Genomic DNA, 17400 nt, shown 5'->3' on the forward strand with positions numbered 1-17400 from the left:
TGACTTGGAATTCTATGCACTTATGATTGAAACTATTAGCAATCATTCGTAACTACTAACTTTCATTAAGGTAAAACCCAACCATAGCATTAAGATATATTGGTCCCCCTTCAATCTCGTATGCATCAATTTCTATGCTAGTTTGAAGCTTCTGTCACTCTTGCCCTCCAATACATAGTCCTATCAACATACAACTAACCCTATGGTGTGATCCACGCGCGTGCTCATACGATGGGCACCAAAGGACATCAATATAACCACAAGAAAATTAAACCAATCATAGCAATTCACCAATTACCGAAAGGACAACGAAAATCTACTCAGACACCATAGGATGGCAACACATCATTGGATAATAATATGAAGCATAAAGCACCATGTTCAAGTAGAGGGTACAGCGGGTTGCGAGGGAGTGGACCGCTGTAGATATATGGGGGAAGGCGATGGAGATGTTGGTGAAGATGACAGAGGTGTTGGTGTAGATCACCGTCACACGATGATGGCCTTGGCAGCGTTCTAGCGCCACCGGGAGAGAGGGGGAGAGGGGCCCCCCTTCTTCTTCTTCTTCCTTGACCTTCTCCCTAGATGGGAGAAGGGTTTCCCCTCTGGTCCATGGCCTCCATGGCGGCGGAGGGGTGAGAGCCCCTCTGAGATTGGATCTGTCTATGTATTCATACATGTATTAAGGTTTCCGGTCAATACAATTCTAGCATGAATAATAAACATTTATCATGAATAAGGAAATATAAAATAACAACTTTATTATTGCCTCTAGGGCATATTTCCTTCAGTCTCCCACTTGCACTAGAGTCAATAATCTAGTTCACATCGCCATGTGATTAACACCAATAGTTCACATCGCCATGTGAATAACACCCATAGTTCACATCGCCATGTGACCAACACCCAAAGGGTTTACTAGAGTCGATAATCTAGTTCACATCGCCATGTGATTAACACTTCAAAGAGTACTAAGGTATGATCATATTTTGCTTGTGAGAGAGGTTTTGTTAACGTGCCAGCCACATTCAGATCCCTATGTATTTTGCAAATTTCTATGTCTACAATGCTCTGTACGGAGCTACTCTAGCTAATTGCTCCCACTTTCAATATGTATCTAGATTGAGACTCAGAGTCATTCGAATCAGCGTCAAAGCTTGCATCGACGTAACCCTTTACGATGAACTCTTTGTCACCTCCATAACCAAGAAACATATCCTTATTCCACTAAGGATAATTTTGACCGCTGTCGAATGATCTACTGTCGGATCACTATTGTACCCCCTTGCTAGACATGTGGCAAGGCACACATTTGGTCTGGTACACAGCTTGGCATGCTTTATAGAATCTATGGCCGAGGCATAGGGAATGCCTTTCATTCTCTCTCTATTTTTCTACCGTGGTCAGGCTTTGAGTCTTACTCAACTTCATACCTTACAATTGAGGCAAGAACTCCTTCTTTGACTAATCCATTTTGAACTCCTTCAAAATCTGTGGCACCCCGGCTTAGAGCAACCAATTTACCTTGCATTGCCAGCCCAGAGATCATGTATTCCGGCAACACACAACATCTTGGTATAGAAAACAACCGCTTTATTGATACCAGCGGAACATAGTTCGACATTACATCAAGTTGCGAGGCCAAGTGGCACACACAGTGCGGCTGAACAATATGTACATTATTTAGTGAACATAAAGGGGCCTTGATCACGACAACTACACGACAGCGGAACGACGACGAGGCGGGACTCCATAGCACAGGGATACCAATGTGGACACGATCTAGACTAGGACAGCATTCCGATCCAACGAAACTTTCCTGAAATCTGACATGACATGCCAGGTCAGTACATTGAATGTACTTGTAAGCTCACAACAAGCATAAACATAATGACAAACAATATCATGATATTTAACCAAATTATCAATGCCAAATCATACTAGGGATGCAGTGAAACTTCCAAGCTTGCATCCGAATACTCGGTCCAGGGACTAGTGCTTAACAATATTTTCTTAGAGTCGGATAGATGCAACCTAATTACCATCATGCATGCTATCTGGAACTCCTGGAATCATTGAACTCACGACGAGGAAGGTTACAAGAGGGCGATCAAGCAGGTGAGAGATGATTTGGCATTACTCCAAAATATAGTCATTGCATTCTGGGTGGTCGGTGTTGTCGCCCACTTGATCCTGGATGGGTCAAGTTCAACACAGATGGAGCTATTGATACTCAGGAAGAGATGGGAGGATTGGGCGTTGTTGTTCATTCACACCTTTCATTCATGGGGGCCTCATGCAAGCCACTTGCTGGTGTCACTGATATATTTATTGCCAAAATGAACACATTGCGAGAGAAAGTAATTTTTGCTCAGCTCAGAGTTTTTTCGCATGTGGTCATGGAGGTTGATTGTTTAGAGGTAGTTAACCTCTGGCTATCACGTCACAACACCAGATCTGTGGTGAAGCCTATCTTCGATGAAATTAGGGAAATAATCTAAAGTTCCATTTCTTTTTGGGTTCAGCATGCTTCCAGGGATGTTAATGGCCGTGTGGATATTTGTGCTAAACATGCTATCTCTTTGGCGGTGTTAGATTGTTGGATGGATGAATGTCCCTCTTTCCTTGTAAGCAACCTTTTGGCTGATTGTGACCAAGTTTCTCTCACGCAATAAAGATCCTAAGTTATACATAAAGGAAGATATTGTTTTCCATATGGTGCACTTGACATGTCCTCAGTTGTTTTCAACAATGCATCATGTCAACTGTGGGCCTAAACAATAAATATACAAATATTCATAGGTGTTCTTTTCTTGGTCATACTCTGTTGGGGAACGTAGCAGAATTTTAAAATTTTCTACGCATCACCAAGATCAATCTATGGAGTCATCTAGCAATGAGGGAGAGAGGAGTGCATCTACATACCCTTGTAGATTGCACGCGGAAGCGTTCAAGAGAACGGGGTTGATGGAGTCGTACTCGTCGTGATCCAAATCACCGATGACCTAGCGCCGAACGGACGGCACCTCCGCGTTCAACACACGTACGGTTGGGAAGACGTCTCCTCCAACTTGATCCAGCAAGGGGGAAGGAGAGGTTGATGAATATCCAGCAGCACGACGACGTGGTGGTGGAAGCAACGGTGATCTCGGCAGGGCTTCGCCAAGCACAGGGAGAGGGAGGAGTGTCAGGGAGGGAGAGGGAGAGGCCAGGGGCTAGGGTGCGACTGCCTCCCTCCCCCCCACTATATATAGGGTCCCTAGGGGGGCGCCGGCCCTAGGAGATCCAATCTCCAAGGGGGGCGGCGGCCAAGGGGGTGGCTTGCCCCCCAAGCCAAGTGGGGCGCCCCCACCCCTAGGGTTTCCAACCCTAGGCGCAGGGGGAGGTCCAAGGGGGGAACCAGCCCACTAGGGGCTGGTTCCCCTCCCACTTCAGCCCATGGGTCCCTCCGGGATAGGTGGCCCCACCCGGTGGACCCCCGGGACCCTTCTGGTGGTCCCGGTACAATACCGATTACCCCCGAAACCTTCCCGATGGCCGAAACTTGACTTCCTATATATAAATCTTCACCTCCGGACCATTCCGGAACTCCTCGTGACGTCCAGGATCTCATCCGAGACTCCGAACAACTTTTGGGTTACCGTATACTAATATCTCAACAACCCTAGCATCACCGAACCTTAAGTGTGTAGACCCTACGGGTTCGGGAGACACGCAGACATGACCGAGACGACTCTCCGGTCAATAACCAACCGTGGGATCTAGATACCCATGTTGGCTCCCACATGCTCCTCGATGATCTCATCGGATGAACCACGATGTCGAGGATTCAATCAATCCGTATACAATTCCCTTTGTCAATCGGTACGTTACTTGCCCGAGACTCGATCATCGGTATCCCTATACCTCGTTCAATCTCGTTACCGGCAAGTCACTTTACTCGTGCCGTAATGCATGATCCCGTGATCAACCACTTGGTCACATTGAACTCATTATGATGATGCATTACCGAGTGGGCCCAGATATACCTCTCCGTCATACGGAGTGACAAATCCCAGTCTCGATTCGTGCCAACCCAACAGACACTTTCAGAGATACCTGTAGTGTACCTTTATAGTCACCCAGTTACGTTGTGACGTTTGGCACACCCAAAGCACTCCTACGGTATCCGGGAGTTGCACAATCTCATGGTCTAAGGAAATGATACTTGACATCCGGAAAAGCTACAACAAACGAACTACACGATCTTTGAGCTATGCTTAGGATTGGGTCTTGTCCATCACATCATTCTCCTAATGACGTGATTCCGTTATCAATGACATCAAATGTCCATAGTCAGGAAACCATGACTATCTTTTGATCAACGAGCTAGTCAACTAGAGGCTCACTAGGGACGTGTTGTGGTCTATGTATTCACACATGTATTACGATTTCCGGATAACACAATTATAGCATGAACAATAGACAATTATCATGAACAAAGAAATATAATAATAACCATTTTATTATTGCCTCTAGGGCATATTTCCAACAGTCTCCCACTTGCACTAGAGTCAATAGTCTAGTTACATTGTGATGAACCGAACACCCATGCAGTTCTGGTGTTGATCATGTTTTGCTCTAGGGAGAGGTTTAGTCAACGGATCTGCCACATACAGGTCCATATGTACTTTACAAATCTCCATGTCTCCATTTTGAACACTTTCACGAATGGAGTTGAAGCAACGCTTGATATGCCTGGTCTTCCTGTGAAACCTGGGCTCCTTGGCAAGGGCAATAGCTCCAGTGTTGTCACAGAAGAGAGTCATCGGGCCCGACGCATTAGGTATGACTCCTAGGTCGGTAATGAACTCCTTCACCCAGATTGCATCTTGTGCTGCCTCCGAGGCTGCCATGTACTCCGCTTCACATGTAGATCCCGCCACAACGCTTTGCTTGCAACTGCACCAGCTTACTTCCCCACCATTCAAAATATACACGTATCCGGTTTGTGACTTAGAGTCATCCAGATCTGTGTCGAAGCTAGCATCGACGTAACCCTTTACGACGAGCTCTTCGTCACCTCCATAAACGAGAAACATATCCTTAGTCCTTTTCAGGTACTTCAGGATATTCTTGACCGCTGTCCAGTGTTCCATGCCGGGATTACTTTGGTACCTTCCTACCAAACTTATGACAAGGTTTACATCAGGTCTGGTACACAACATAGCATACATGATAGACCCTATGGCCGAGGCATAGGGGACGACACTCATCTTTTCTCTATCTTCTGTCGTGGTTGGGCATTGAGCCATGCTCAATCTCATACCTTGCAATACAGGCAAGAACCCCTTCTTTGACTGATCCATTTTGAACTTCTTCAATATCTTGTCAAGGTACATACTCTGTGAAAGACCAATGAGGCGTCTCGATCTGTCTCTATAGATCTTGATGCCTAATATATAAGCAGCTTCTCCAAGATCCTTCATTGAAAAACACTTATTCAAGTAGGCCTTTATGCTTTCCAAGAATTCTATATCATTTCCCATCAACAGTATGTCATCCACATACAATATGAGAAATGCTACAGAGCTCCCACTCACTTTCTTGTAAATGCAGGCTTCTCCATAAGTCTGCGTAAAACCAAACGCTTTGATCATCTCATCAAAACGAATATTCCAACTCCGAGATGCTTGCACCAGCCCATAAATCGAGCGTTGGAGCTTGCACACCTTGTCAGCATTCTTAGGATCGACAAAACCTTCCGGCTGCATCATATACAATTCTTCCTTAAGGAAACCATTAAGGAATGCCGTTTTGACGTCCATTTGCCATATCTCATAATCATAGAATGTGGCAATTGCTAACATGATTCGGACGGACTTCAGCTTCGCTACGGGTGAGAAAGTCTCATCGTAGTCAACCCCTTGAACTTGTCGATAACCCTTAGCGACAAGCCGAGCTTTATAGATGGTTACGTTACCATCCGCATCTGTCTTCTTCTTAAAGATCCATTTATTTTCTATGGCTCGTCGATCATCGGGCAAGTCAGTCAAAGTCCATACTTCGTTTTCATACATGGATCCTATCTCGGATTTCATGGCTTCCAGCTATTTGTCGAAATCCGGGCCCGCCATCGCTTCTTCATAGTTCGAAGGTTCACCGTTGTCTAACAACATGATTTCCAAGACAGGGTTGCCGTACCACTCTGGTGTGGAACGTGTCCTTGTGGACCTACGAAGTTCAGTAGCAACTTGATCTGAAGTTTCATGATCATCATCATCAACTTCCTCTCTAGTCGGTGCAGGCACCTCGGGAACATTTTCTTGAGCTGCGCCACTTACCGGTTCAAGAGGTAATACTTCATCAAGTTCTACTTTCCTCCCACTTATTTCTTTCGAGAGAAACTCTTTCTCTAGAAAGGACCCATTCTTGGCAACAAAGATCTTGCCTTCGGATCTGAGGTAGATGGTATACCCAATAGTTTCTTTAGGGTATCCTATGAAGACACATTTTTCCGATTTGGGTTCGAGCTTTTCAGGTTGAAGTTTCTTGACATAAGCATCACATCCCCAAACTTTTAGAAACAACAGCTTAGGTTTCTTCCCAAACCATAATTCATACGGTGTCGTCTCAACGGATTTTGACGGAGCCCTATTTAAAGTGAATGCGGCAGTCTCTAAAGCATAGCCCCAAAATGACATCGGTAGATCGGTAAGAGACATCATAGATCGCACCATATCCAATAGAGTGCGATTATGACGTTCAGACACACCATTACACTGAGGTGTTCCAGGCGGCGTGAGTTGTGAAACTATTCCACATTTTCTTAAGTGTGTGCCAAATTCGTGACTCAAGTATTCTCCCCCACGATCTGATCGCAAGAACTTGATTTTCCTGTCACGTTGATTCTCAACCTCACTCTGAAATTCCTTGAACTTTTCAAAGGTCTCAGACTTGTGTTTCATTAAGTAGACATACCCATATCTACTCAAGTCATCAGTGAGGGTGAGAACATAACGATAGCCACCGCGAGCCTCAACACTCATTGGACCGCACACATCAGTATGTATGATTTCCAATAAGTTGGTTGCTCTCTCCATTGTTCCTGAGAATGGAGTCTTGGTCATTTTACCCATGAGGCATGGTTCGCACGTGTCAAATGATTCGTAATCAAGAGACTCCAAAAGTCCATCTGCATGGAGCTTTTTCATGCGTTTGACACCTATGTGACCAAGGTGGCAGTGCCACAAGTATGTGGGACTATCATTATCAACCTTACATATTTTGATATTCACACTATGAATATGTGTAACATTACGCTCGAGATTCATTAAGAACAAACCATTCACCAATGGAGCATGACCATAAAACATATCTCTCATATAAATAGAACAACCATTATTCTCGGATTTAAATGAGTAGCCATCTCGAATTAAACGAGATCCTGATACAATGTTCATGCTCAAAGCTGGCACTAAATAACAATTATTGAGGTTTAAAACTAATCCCGTAGGTAAATGTAGAGGTAGCGTGCCAATGACGATCACATCGACCTTGGAACCATTCCCGACGCACATCGTCACCTCGTCCTTCGCCAGTCTCCGCTTATTCCGCAGCTCTTGCTTTGAGTTACAAATGTGAGCAACCGCACCGGTATCAAATACCCAGGAGCTACTACGAGTACTGGTAAGGTACACATCAATTACATGTATATCACATATACCTTTAGTGTTGCCGGCCTTCTTGTCCGCTAAGTATTTGGGGCAGTTCCGCTTCCAGTGACCACTTCCCTTGCAATAAAAACACTCAGTCTCGGGCTTGGGTCTATTCTTTGACTTCTTCCCGGCAGCTTGCTTACCGGGCGCGGCAATTCCCTTGCCGTCCTTCTTGAAGTTCTTCTTACCCTTGCCTTTCTTGAACTTAGTGGTTTTATTCACCATCAACACTTGATGTTCCTTTTTGATTTCCACCTCTGCTGATTTCAGCATTGAATATACCTCAGGAATGGTCTTTTCCATCCCCTGCATATTGAAGTTCATCACAAAGCTCTTGTAGCTCGGTGGAAGCGACTGAAGGATTCTGTCAATGACCGCGTCATCCGGGAGATTAACTCCCAGCTGAGTCAAGCGGTTATGCAACCCAGACATTTTGAGTATGTGCTCACTGACAGAACTATTTTCCTCCATCTTACAGCTGAAGAACTTGTCGGAGACTTCATATATATCGACCTGGGCATGAGCTTGGAAAACCATTTTCAGCTCTTCGAACATCTCATATGCTCCGTGTCTCTCAAAATGCTTTTGGAGCCCCGGTTCTAAGCTGTAAAGCATGCCGCACTGAACGAGGGAGTAATCATCAGCACGTGACTGCCAAGCGTTCATAACGTCTTGGTTCTCTGGGATGGGTGCGTCACCTAGCGGTGCTTCTAGGACATAATCTTTCTTGGCAACTATGAGATGATCCTCAGGTTCCGGACCCAGTCCGTATAGTTGCTGCCATCATCTTTCAGCTTGGTTTTCTCTAGGAACGCGTTGAAGTTGAGGGCAACATTAGCATGGGCCATTTGATCTACAAGACATAGTGTAAAGATTTTTAGACTAAGTTCATGATAATTAAGTTCATCTAATCAAATTATTCAATGAACTCCCACTCAGATAGACATCCCTCTAGTCATCTAAGTGAAACATGATCCGAGTTAACTAGGCCGTGTCCGATCATCACGTGAGACGGACTAGTCAACATTGGTGAACATCTTCATGTTGATCGTATCTTCTATACGACTCATGCTCGACCTTTCGGTCTTCCGTGTTCCAAGGCCATGTCTGTACATGCTAGGCTCGTCAATTCAACCTAAGTGTATTGCGTGTGTAAATCTGGCTTACACCCGTTGTATTCGAACGTTAGAATCTATCACACCCGATCATCACGTGGTGCTTCGAAACAACGAACCTTTGCAACAGTGCACAGTTAGGGGGAACACTTTCTTGAAATTATTACGAGGGATCATCTTATTTAAGCTACCGTTGTTCTAAGCAAATAAGATGTAAAACATGATAAACATCACATGCAATCAAATAGTGACATGATATGGCCAATATCATTTGCCCTTTTGATCTCCATCTTCGGGGCTCCATGATCATCGTTGTCACCGGCATGACACCATGATCTCCATCATCATGATCTCCATCATCGTGTCTTCTTGAAGTTGTCTCGTCATCTATTACTTCTACTACTATGGCTAATGCTTTAGCAATAAAGTAAAGTAATTACATGGCGTTTATGTTGACACACAGGTCATAAATAAATAAAGACAACTTCTATGGCTCCTGCCGGTTGTCATACTCATCGACATGCAAGTCGTGATTCCTATTACAAGAACATGATCAATCTCATACATCACATATATCATTCATCACATCCTTTTGGCCATATCACATCACACGGCACATGCTGCAAAAACAAGTTAGACGTCCTCTAATTGTTGTTGCAAGTTTTTACGTGGCTGCTATAGGTTTCTAGCAAGAACGTTTCTTACCTACGCCAAAACCACAACGTGATATGCCAATTTCTATTTACCCTTCATAAGGACCCTTTTCATTGAATCCGATCCGATTAAAGTGGGAGAGACAGACACCCGCCAGCCACCTTATGCAACTAGTGCATGTCAATCGGTGGAACCAGTCTCACGTAAGCGTACGTGTAAGGTCGGTCCGGGCCGCTTCATCCCACGATGCCGCCGAATCAAGATAAGACTAGTAACGGCAAGCAAATTGACAATATCCACGCCCACAACTGCTTTGTGTTCTACTCGTGCATAGAAACTACGCATAGACTTAGCTCATGATGCCACTGTTGGGGAACGTAGCAGAATTTTAAAATTTTCTACGCATCACCAAGATCAATCTATGGAGTCATCTAGCAACGAGGGAGAGAGGAGTGCATCTACATACCCTTATAGATCGCGCGTGGAAGTGTTCAAGAGAACGGGTTGATGGAGTCGTACTCGTCGTGATCCAAATCACCGATGACCTAGCGCCGAACGGACGGCACCTCTGCGTTCAACACACGTACGGTTGGGAAGACGTCTCCTCCAACTTGATCCAGCAAGGGGGAAGGAGAGGTTGATGAAGATCCAGCAGCACGACGGTGTGGTGGTGGAAGCAACGGTGATCTCGGCAGGGCTTCGCCAAGCACAGGGAGAGGGAGGAGTGTCACGGGAGGGAGAGGGAGAGGCCAGGGGCTAGGGTGCGGCTGCCCTCCCTCCCCCCACTATATATATGGTCCCTAGGGGGGCGCCGGCCCTAGGAGATCCAATCTCCAAGGGGGGCGGCGGCCAAGGGGGTGGCTTGCCCCCCAAGCCAAGTGGGGCGCCCCCCACCCCTAGGGTTTTCAACCCTAGGCGCAGGGGGAGGCCCAAGGGGGGCGCACTAGCCCACTAGGGGATGGTTCCCCTCCCACTTCAGCCCATGGGGCCCTTCGGGATAGGTGGCCCCACCCGGTGGACCCCCGGGACCCTTCCGGTGGTCCCGGTACAATACCGATTACCCCCGAAACCTTCCCGATGGCCGAAACTTGACTTCCTATATATAAATCTTCACCTCTGGACCATTCCGGAACTCCTCGTGACGTCCGGGATCTCATCCGGGACTCCGAACAACTTTCGGGTTACCATATACTAATATCTCAACAACCCTAGCGTCACCGAACCTTAAGTGTGTAGACCCTACGGGTTCGGGAGACACGCAGACATGACCGAGACGACTCTATGGTCAATAACCAACAGTGGGATCTGGATACCCATGTTGGCTCCCACATGCTCCTCGATGATCTCATCGAATGAACCACGATGTCGAGGATTCAATCAATCCGTATACAATTCCCTTTGTCAATCGGTACGTTACTTGCCCGAGACTCGATCGTCGGTATCCCAATACCTCGTTCAATCTCGTTACCGGCAAGTCACTTTACTCGTGCCGTAATGCATGATCCCGTGATCAACCACTTGGTCACATTGAGCTCATTATGATGATGCATTACCGAGTGGGCCCAGAGATACCTCTCCGTCATACAGAGTGACAAATCCCAGTCTCGATTCGTGCCAACCCAACAGACACTTTCGGAGATACCTGTAGTGTACCTTTATAGTCACCCAGTTACGTTGTGACGTTTGGCACACCCAAAGCACTCCTACGGTATCCGGGAGTTGCACAATCTCATGGTCTAAGGAAATGATACTTGACATTCGGAAAAGTTACAGCAAACGAACTACACGATCTTTGAGCTATGCTTAGGATTGGGTCTTGTCCATCACATCATTCTCCTAATGATGTGATCCCGTTATCAATGACATCCAATGTCCATAGTCAGGAAACCATGACTATCTTTTGATCAACGAGCTAGTCAACTAGAGGCTCACTAGGGACGTGTTGTGGTCTATGTATTCACACATGTATTACGATTTCCGGATAACACAATTATAGCATGAACAATAGACAATTATCATGAACAAAGAAATATAATAATAACCATTTTATTATTGCCTCTAGGGCATATTTCCAACATACTCCTCCTCGCCTTTTCCCTCCATGGTTCCTTTCTTTCACCAATGAAGAAATTAACAATAGAAGTCGTGCATATAATACAAGAGCAAAAGTGAGAATCATGCTTCGCTTCAAGCCTCTAAACCTGACACACTCAAATAAAATTAATTGCAGCATGCAAGGTTATTTTGAATGTCAACTCAAATGGTAACATGCTCTAAACTTCAGCTCGCGACCTTGAACCAACAGCTGCCCTTGTATACCGGCTTCAAGCCACTCCAGGCTAGTGAGACGCTGACATCATTGCGCCTCTCCAGACCTTGCTTCGCAACACTATTGAGCTCAAGGACAACATATGCGAGTCAAGGCTCCATCTCGGCAATAACGATGACAAACTCTCCGTAATTGGTCATCTCTGGCAGCACAATCGCTCGGGCTCTCAGGCTAGGGTGATGGCACCACTTCACGATGAACCTAGCAACCTACATCAACCAATCCGGTTCGTCTAGACCATTACCTGCTGACCTCCCTTACCACCACCCCAACTTGTGCATGAGGGCCTCTCCCATCAACCCGATCTCCGCGATCACATCCGGACCCGGGGGAAGGAAAGATACGGGTATAACTACGAGCCGACATCACCATGTTCAACACCATTCACTTCAATCATCGCCTCGTCGTCTTTCACTTATGAAGCAATCACACACCCTTTCCCAAAGCTGTTCATTGTACGCAGTGTTTACAAGTACTCTATGAATGGAAGTGGTCAATTGGCTCAATGATTACCTCATAGTCATTGACATGGCCGAGGCGACATGGGTAACGCCCTCAGATATTTCCTTCTCTACTTAACCGGGTCAGCGAGTACATGGCTCAACGGGCTTTTGCCAAGTACGACCCGCTAGAGGACGGACTTAAGCTCCTTCGTTAACAACTTTGAAGGGACATACAATATAAGTATCCTAGTCGTGGGTATGAGCTAACAACTACATCCAAGGGGGCAAGAAGTCGGTTCGCGATTTAATAGCTCGCTGGCCAATAAGCAAAACTCATTGTTCAGCATCTCCGAAGACTAGGCTATCCATGCATCGTCAATGGAGCACAAGATCAGGATCTCCGCCACAAGCTCAGCTATAAACAAGAAGAAAGGAAGGCTCACCACTATGGCACATCTCAGGAAAGCGACTATGCAATAGACGATGAGACCGCCCGCACAGGTAGTCGACAAATCATGGCATCTGATGCCCACAAGTCACCCGAAGCGAAGGCCGGAAGAAATCAAAACCGCATTCGCAACCGGGAAGGTAGCCCGAACAAGACTCCAACCTCGTAGAAGCAACCAATAGCGTTGGTTCTAGTAGGGACAGCAGTGCCAAGAAATAGAAGTGGGACAACAAGTATAAGCATCCAGGACATACGAGTAAATCATGAGTGGCCCCTACAAGTATCATAGCCAAGACATCTACAAGGCCTCATATTCGACAAGAGAATGTATCATGAATGATAAGTTGGCCAAAGAGAAGAACTCTAAGTCAGCCGAGGACACTGACGGTGACGATGAGGAAGCGCACGCCAGCGTCCTCTGGCTCAGGAAACTCCTGGCATGGTGCTAGTAGCATTGGAGGAGCCCAGAAAATCTTTACAAAGGATATCCGCAGGGTTAGCATGATTTTCGGGGAGCTCGAGTCCAAGCGCGCCCAGAAGCAGACAATGAGAGAAGTATATTCCCTTGTTCCCAGAGTATCCCAATGACATAATCAAGTACTCGTAAATTAGAAACATAACCATGATAAGAGGCATAAAGATATGCTCTACAATCTAAGAAAGTAAATACCCCACCAACACACAATGGTATCCATAAAAAAGACAACACAAGAAGGTGATTGCAATATTTTGTCTGCAATTATTCTGTGTGTGTGGGATATTGAAGATGCAGATGGAGATGGTTCTATGGATGAATATGGTGCTCCCAATGTTTTTAGCGTTTATAATGATGAATTACACCAACGGAAATTTCGAATGAGGAAAAATCCAGCTGACCTCAATGAAGGAAGGGATCCCCTGGTCAGCCATAACATTGCAAAATTTGACATCCCCATGGGTATGACATACACTGGTAGAAAGCGTAATATGAAGGGGTCCATTACCTCCTGCATGGCTAGCTGGCAGAGCACATAGGGCCCACAAGACTCCATGGTTTCCCCCCTTTCGCCGGGTCTTCCTCTAGGTGTAAAACTTTCACTTTAATACCCCATATTTACAGAAAATACATACAACACGTGATTTTCGCTCCTTCCCCCGAAGGAACAGTTGTGTTTACACCAAAGTGTAGAAGTGCATTGCACCCATGATGAACAGTACAATCAAAACAAATAGCAAAAAATAAAATCCTGAAACTTTGCGGATTTATTATGACCAAATGTTTTAGGTGCTTGCAAAATTTTGTGGCCAAATAACATCAAATGAGGACAATACAAACCAAATATAAATTCTGATCAAATAGTACGGATAAGTTTCAGCACAAATTTTGTTATTTTTTTGTAGAGAGCTCCTCTGATGTCATTTGTCCTTCAAATTTTGCAATCACCTAAACATTTGGTCATAATCGAAGCCACAAATTTTTCAGATTTTTTTGCTATCTTTTTTATTTTACTCATCATCGTGGGAGCAATATACCTGGGTGTAGAAAAACCACTCTTTAACAAAAATTGCAAGAATGTTTCTAGGCCCCTTAAATTCAACTCTCGCACAAACCAATTAAGTCACGGGAATATATTCCGAACTTTATTCTAGAGATTTAGTAAAAGTTGTACTGGGACATAGAACAGAAATGTAATACCAAATTCTGGCAAAATAGCACTTGCGACGTCCATCTATGTGCTCTATAGTTTATGTCATGATTTCATGTGTGAACTCTTTGTCCACTAGCCAGCCTCCTGTTTTTTTTTTAATTTGCTGACCTATCCTTTCTTGTTTTGGCCTTCTGTTCTTCGTGCTCAATTTGATGATCTCTTCCATTTGTGTCTCCACCAGTTTGCTTAGCTACTTTGGATGGTCTCCCTCTTGGGCGCTTGATAGTTTTGGAGGAATTCGTTTCTTTCCTTGTCGTTTTCATGCTTTTATTTTTTAATTCTTTGTGCTCATTTCATGAAACCGAGCCCGTAGAGGTGTCGATGCTCTCAGCTATACAAAGAAAAGTATCAATAGGAAGGAAATACAGATACAATCTTAAGATTAGGCAACACCTATCATAGCATTGTGTGGCGTATAATTTCCCAAAGGAATCATGTTGATCTCCGTTTTCCAGTATTTTCTAAGAATGCAAGCAATGCACACTATGGGTGGAAGGGAAGCCTGACCTATATCTTAATATGTTATTACAGAATTAAAGATGCAACAAGCATGATTTTTCAAGAAAAACCTGCAAACTCTGCTACTACAGGAATCTAAGGGCTTGGATTCTTGAAAGTATACATGAAAATTCACATGCCAAAGAGCCAAGCAGACCAGTTTCATTCCAGAGTTGATTGTACAAGTTGTAAACTTAACATGAACATATCCTATTTATATGATTTTTTTAAATATCCAAATAAGAGGACCTTGGGTGCACTATTCAAATTTCAGGATAATTTCGTACATACAAAGGTTTCGAGCAACTAAAAAAGGTTGGCTTTGATTGCATAAATTTTTAGCGAAAACGGAACATGCATCAAAATAACAGACATCAATAGAATAAGATAAACGAAACCTGGTAACTTACAGTCATCCAGAAAACAGAGGATTAAATATATATGTGTACTACCAAATTTATTTGCCCACAAGATTATGTAGTATGCATGAGGTTCCTCAGTAATAGATGTTGAACAGTTTTTCTACTAGCTAGTATAGGTTACTTCTATATATATCCTCAATAACAAGAGAGAAGTATTTTTGGTAACTAAGAGTAGACTGGATGGATGGCAGAACCTGAAGAAATAATAACACATGCATGGTTAAATAACCATCGCACCAATAACAGGAAGAACTTACATCCATATAAAGTTTTCTCATTGTAATTTATTTTCACCCCTTGTGATGATACTCTAGATTTTGATGAGCTTGCAGTTGCTATATCGGCCTTCCCATCTTTTGGCAGTAGTCTTTTGCGCAAACTCTCATGCTGCAAAAATAAATAGATAAATATAAGTACCAAATATCCATTAAGAAAACTGTTTTCTTTACTAAATTTCAAAAGTTCAATAAAGTTTATGCAATCCTTTGTTAGTAAAGCTGACTACCCAACAACTCGATAAGTTTTTTAGTTAATTACACACTATATTCGTTTGTATAACTACAAACCACATCAGAAACATATATATTGTGTGTATACTTTCTGTTATTTTGAGCCAGCACATTTTGAATATTCAAATACCAAGTTATGCCGGATCTGAGTAGGAAAACATGGAATCTCAGTAGCCTCGGTGACACCGATCTTATAAAAAGTTCTCTAAGCTATTGAAAGTTACCTCCAAAAAGTTGAGACAGAAATAAAGAAAATGAACAGTTCCAAGTTTGGTCTAATGTAGGTTGAACAAAGTCTTGTCTTTTATGATAAAACTTGTTTCTTTTCCTATACTATAATACTAAAACTGCATTATATTGGCATTGGAAAAGCTCTGTTGTCCCTGTTTACATAATAAAGTAAGTTTAGTTCAGCTGCACAAAAAAGGAAAGAAGATTTCCTGTTCTATTCAAACCTATGGTGAAGTTTTTCTTGCATAAAAAAGAAGGTATACTCAAGGGTGCAATATAGTAGACCATTCTTTTCTTGCTGTGGATATGGACTAAACCTATGATCTACCTTCTGGCCCAATATTTAGATATATAATCATTTTTCGCATCAGTTTCGTTGAGGTACGCACACGTAAATTTCGTGGGAATGCAAGACCGAAATAGTGTACAATAAATAAATAAATGAATAAAATATGAGGATAGTCATATAGACATGGATTACGCGGAAAATGAAAACTACATCAATCTTTTTTTTTTGCGGGTAAAATTACATCAATCATACTGTACATCAGTTCTACAGGAATAAAAAATATATGATATTAGACTGATCGATTAAATGCCTCCAGAATGTGAAGCCAAAGAGTGTAACCCATAAGAATTATATATGTAGCAATCAGAACCCTATAAAAATCCTGCAATCCTAGCTGGCCTAACTTGTCTTCTGATTTCAAGAATGACAATTTTTTTTAATGAAAACAACATAGAAAAGATTTACCATTCACAACTCTTGGGATACCATGTTATTTATACAAAACAATGCATATCTGAAGTGTATAGTTCTCAACACTTTAAAGAGTATAATAGCAAATAGGTCAACAGTTCACGTGCTTCTAAGAAAGGTGAAGTCCTAGACTAAAAATTGAACTTTGAGAAGAGATAACATTGCAAGGATAATTACTATGATGATAGATAACATTGGAAGCTCAGTTACCAGATCTGCAAACTTCTCAAAATTGTACACATCGTGGACACTGGTGTTCTGAATAAATGCCAATTTTGGAAGTTCTTTGGTTTCAAGGTAGCCAACTGCAGACTTCAATGTCCGAAATGTATAATTGCTAAGAGGATCCGTATAGTACTGCATAATTATTCATGGTCAGAAATTTGAAAAAAATTACTACAAAGAACAATGGAAATTACTTTATTCCAGAAAAGATCACGAGTATAATTTATTTTATATACCGGATATTTCCTCATCCCTCCCTTGGTTCCTTCCTTTGTTTTTCTGAAAACTACTTCTTTGACCCATCCTGGTGGGAGCCTAGATGGGTTTAAATCCACTTCTGCTAGAATCTACAAAATAAGGCACCATATTAGCTTTGGTAAG

General features: G+C 43.4%; 1 protein-coding gene across 1 annotated transcript in view; it reads right to left on the reverse strand.

The window, feature by feature from the left end:
- The window catches only part of LOC147983443 (uncharacterized), a 39500-nt gene that overhangs the window by 17887 nt on the left and 4213 nt on the right, over positions 1-17400 (reverse strand). Inside the window, exons 5-7 of the mRNA XM_087540732.1 lie at positions 17256-17366; positions 17005-17151; positions 15552-15681 (exon numbers count right to left, since the gene is read on the reverse strand). Of these exons, the coding sequence (XP_087396858.1) occupies positions 15552-15681; positions 17005-17151; positions 17256-17366 (388 nt within the window). The remainder of the gene's footprint in view (positions 1-15551; positions 15682-17004; positions 17152-17255; positions 17367-17400) is intronic.

This window comes from Triticum urartu, chromosome 2A (genome assembly GCF_056163025.1).
Source record: "Triticum urartu cultivar PI428250 chromosome 2A, HENAU_Tu73, whole genome shotgun sequence".
Lineage (NCBI taxonomy): Eukaryota > Viridiplantae > Streptophyta > Magnoliopsida > Poales > Poaceae > Triticum > Triticum urartu.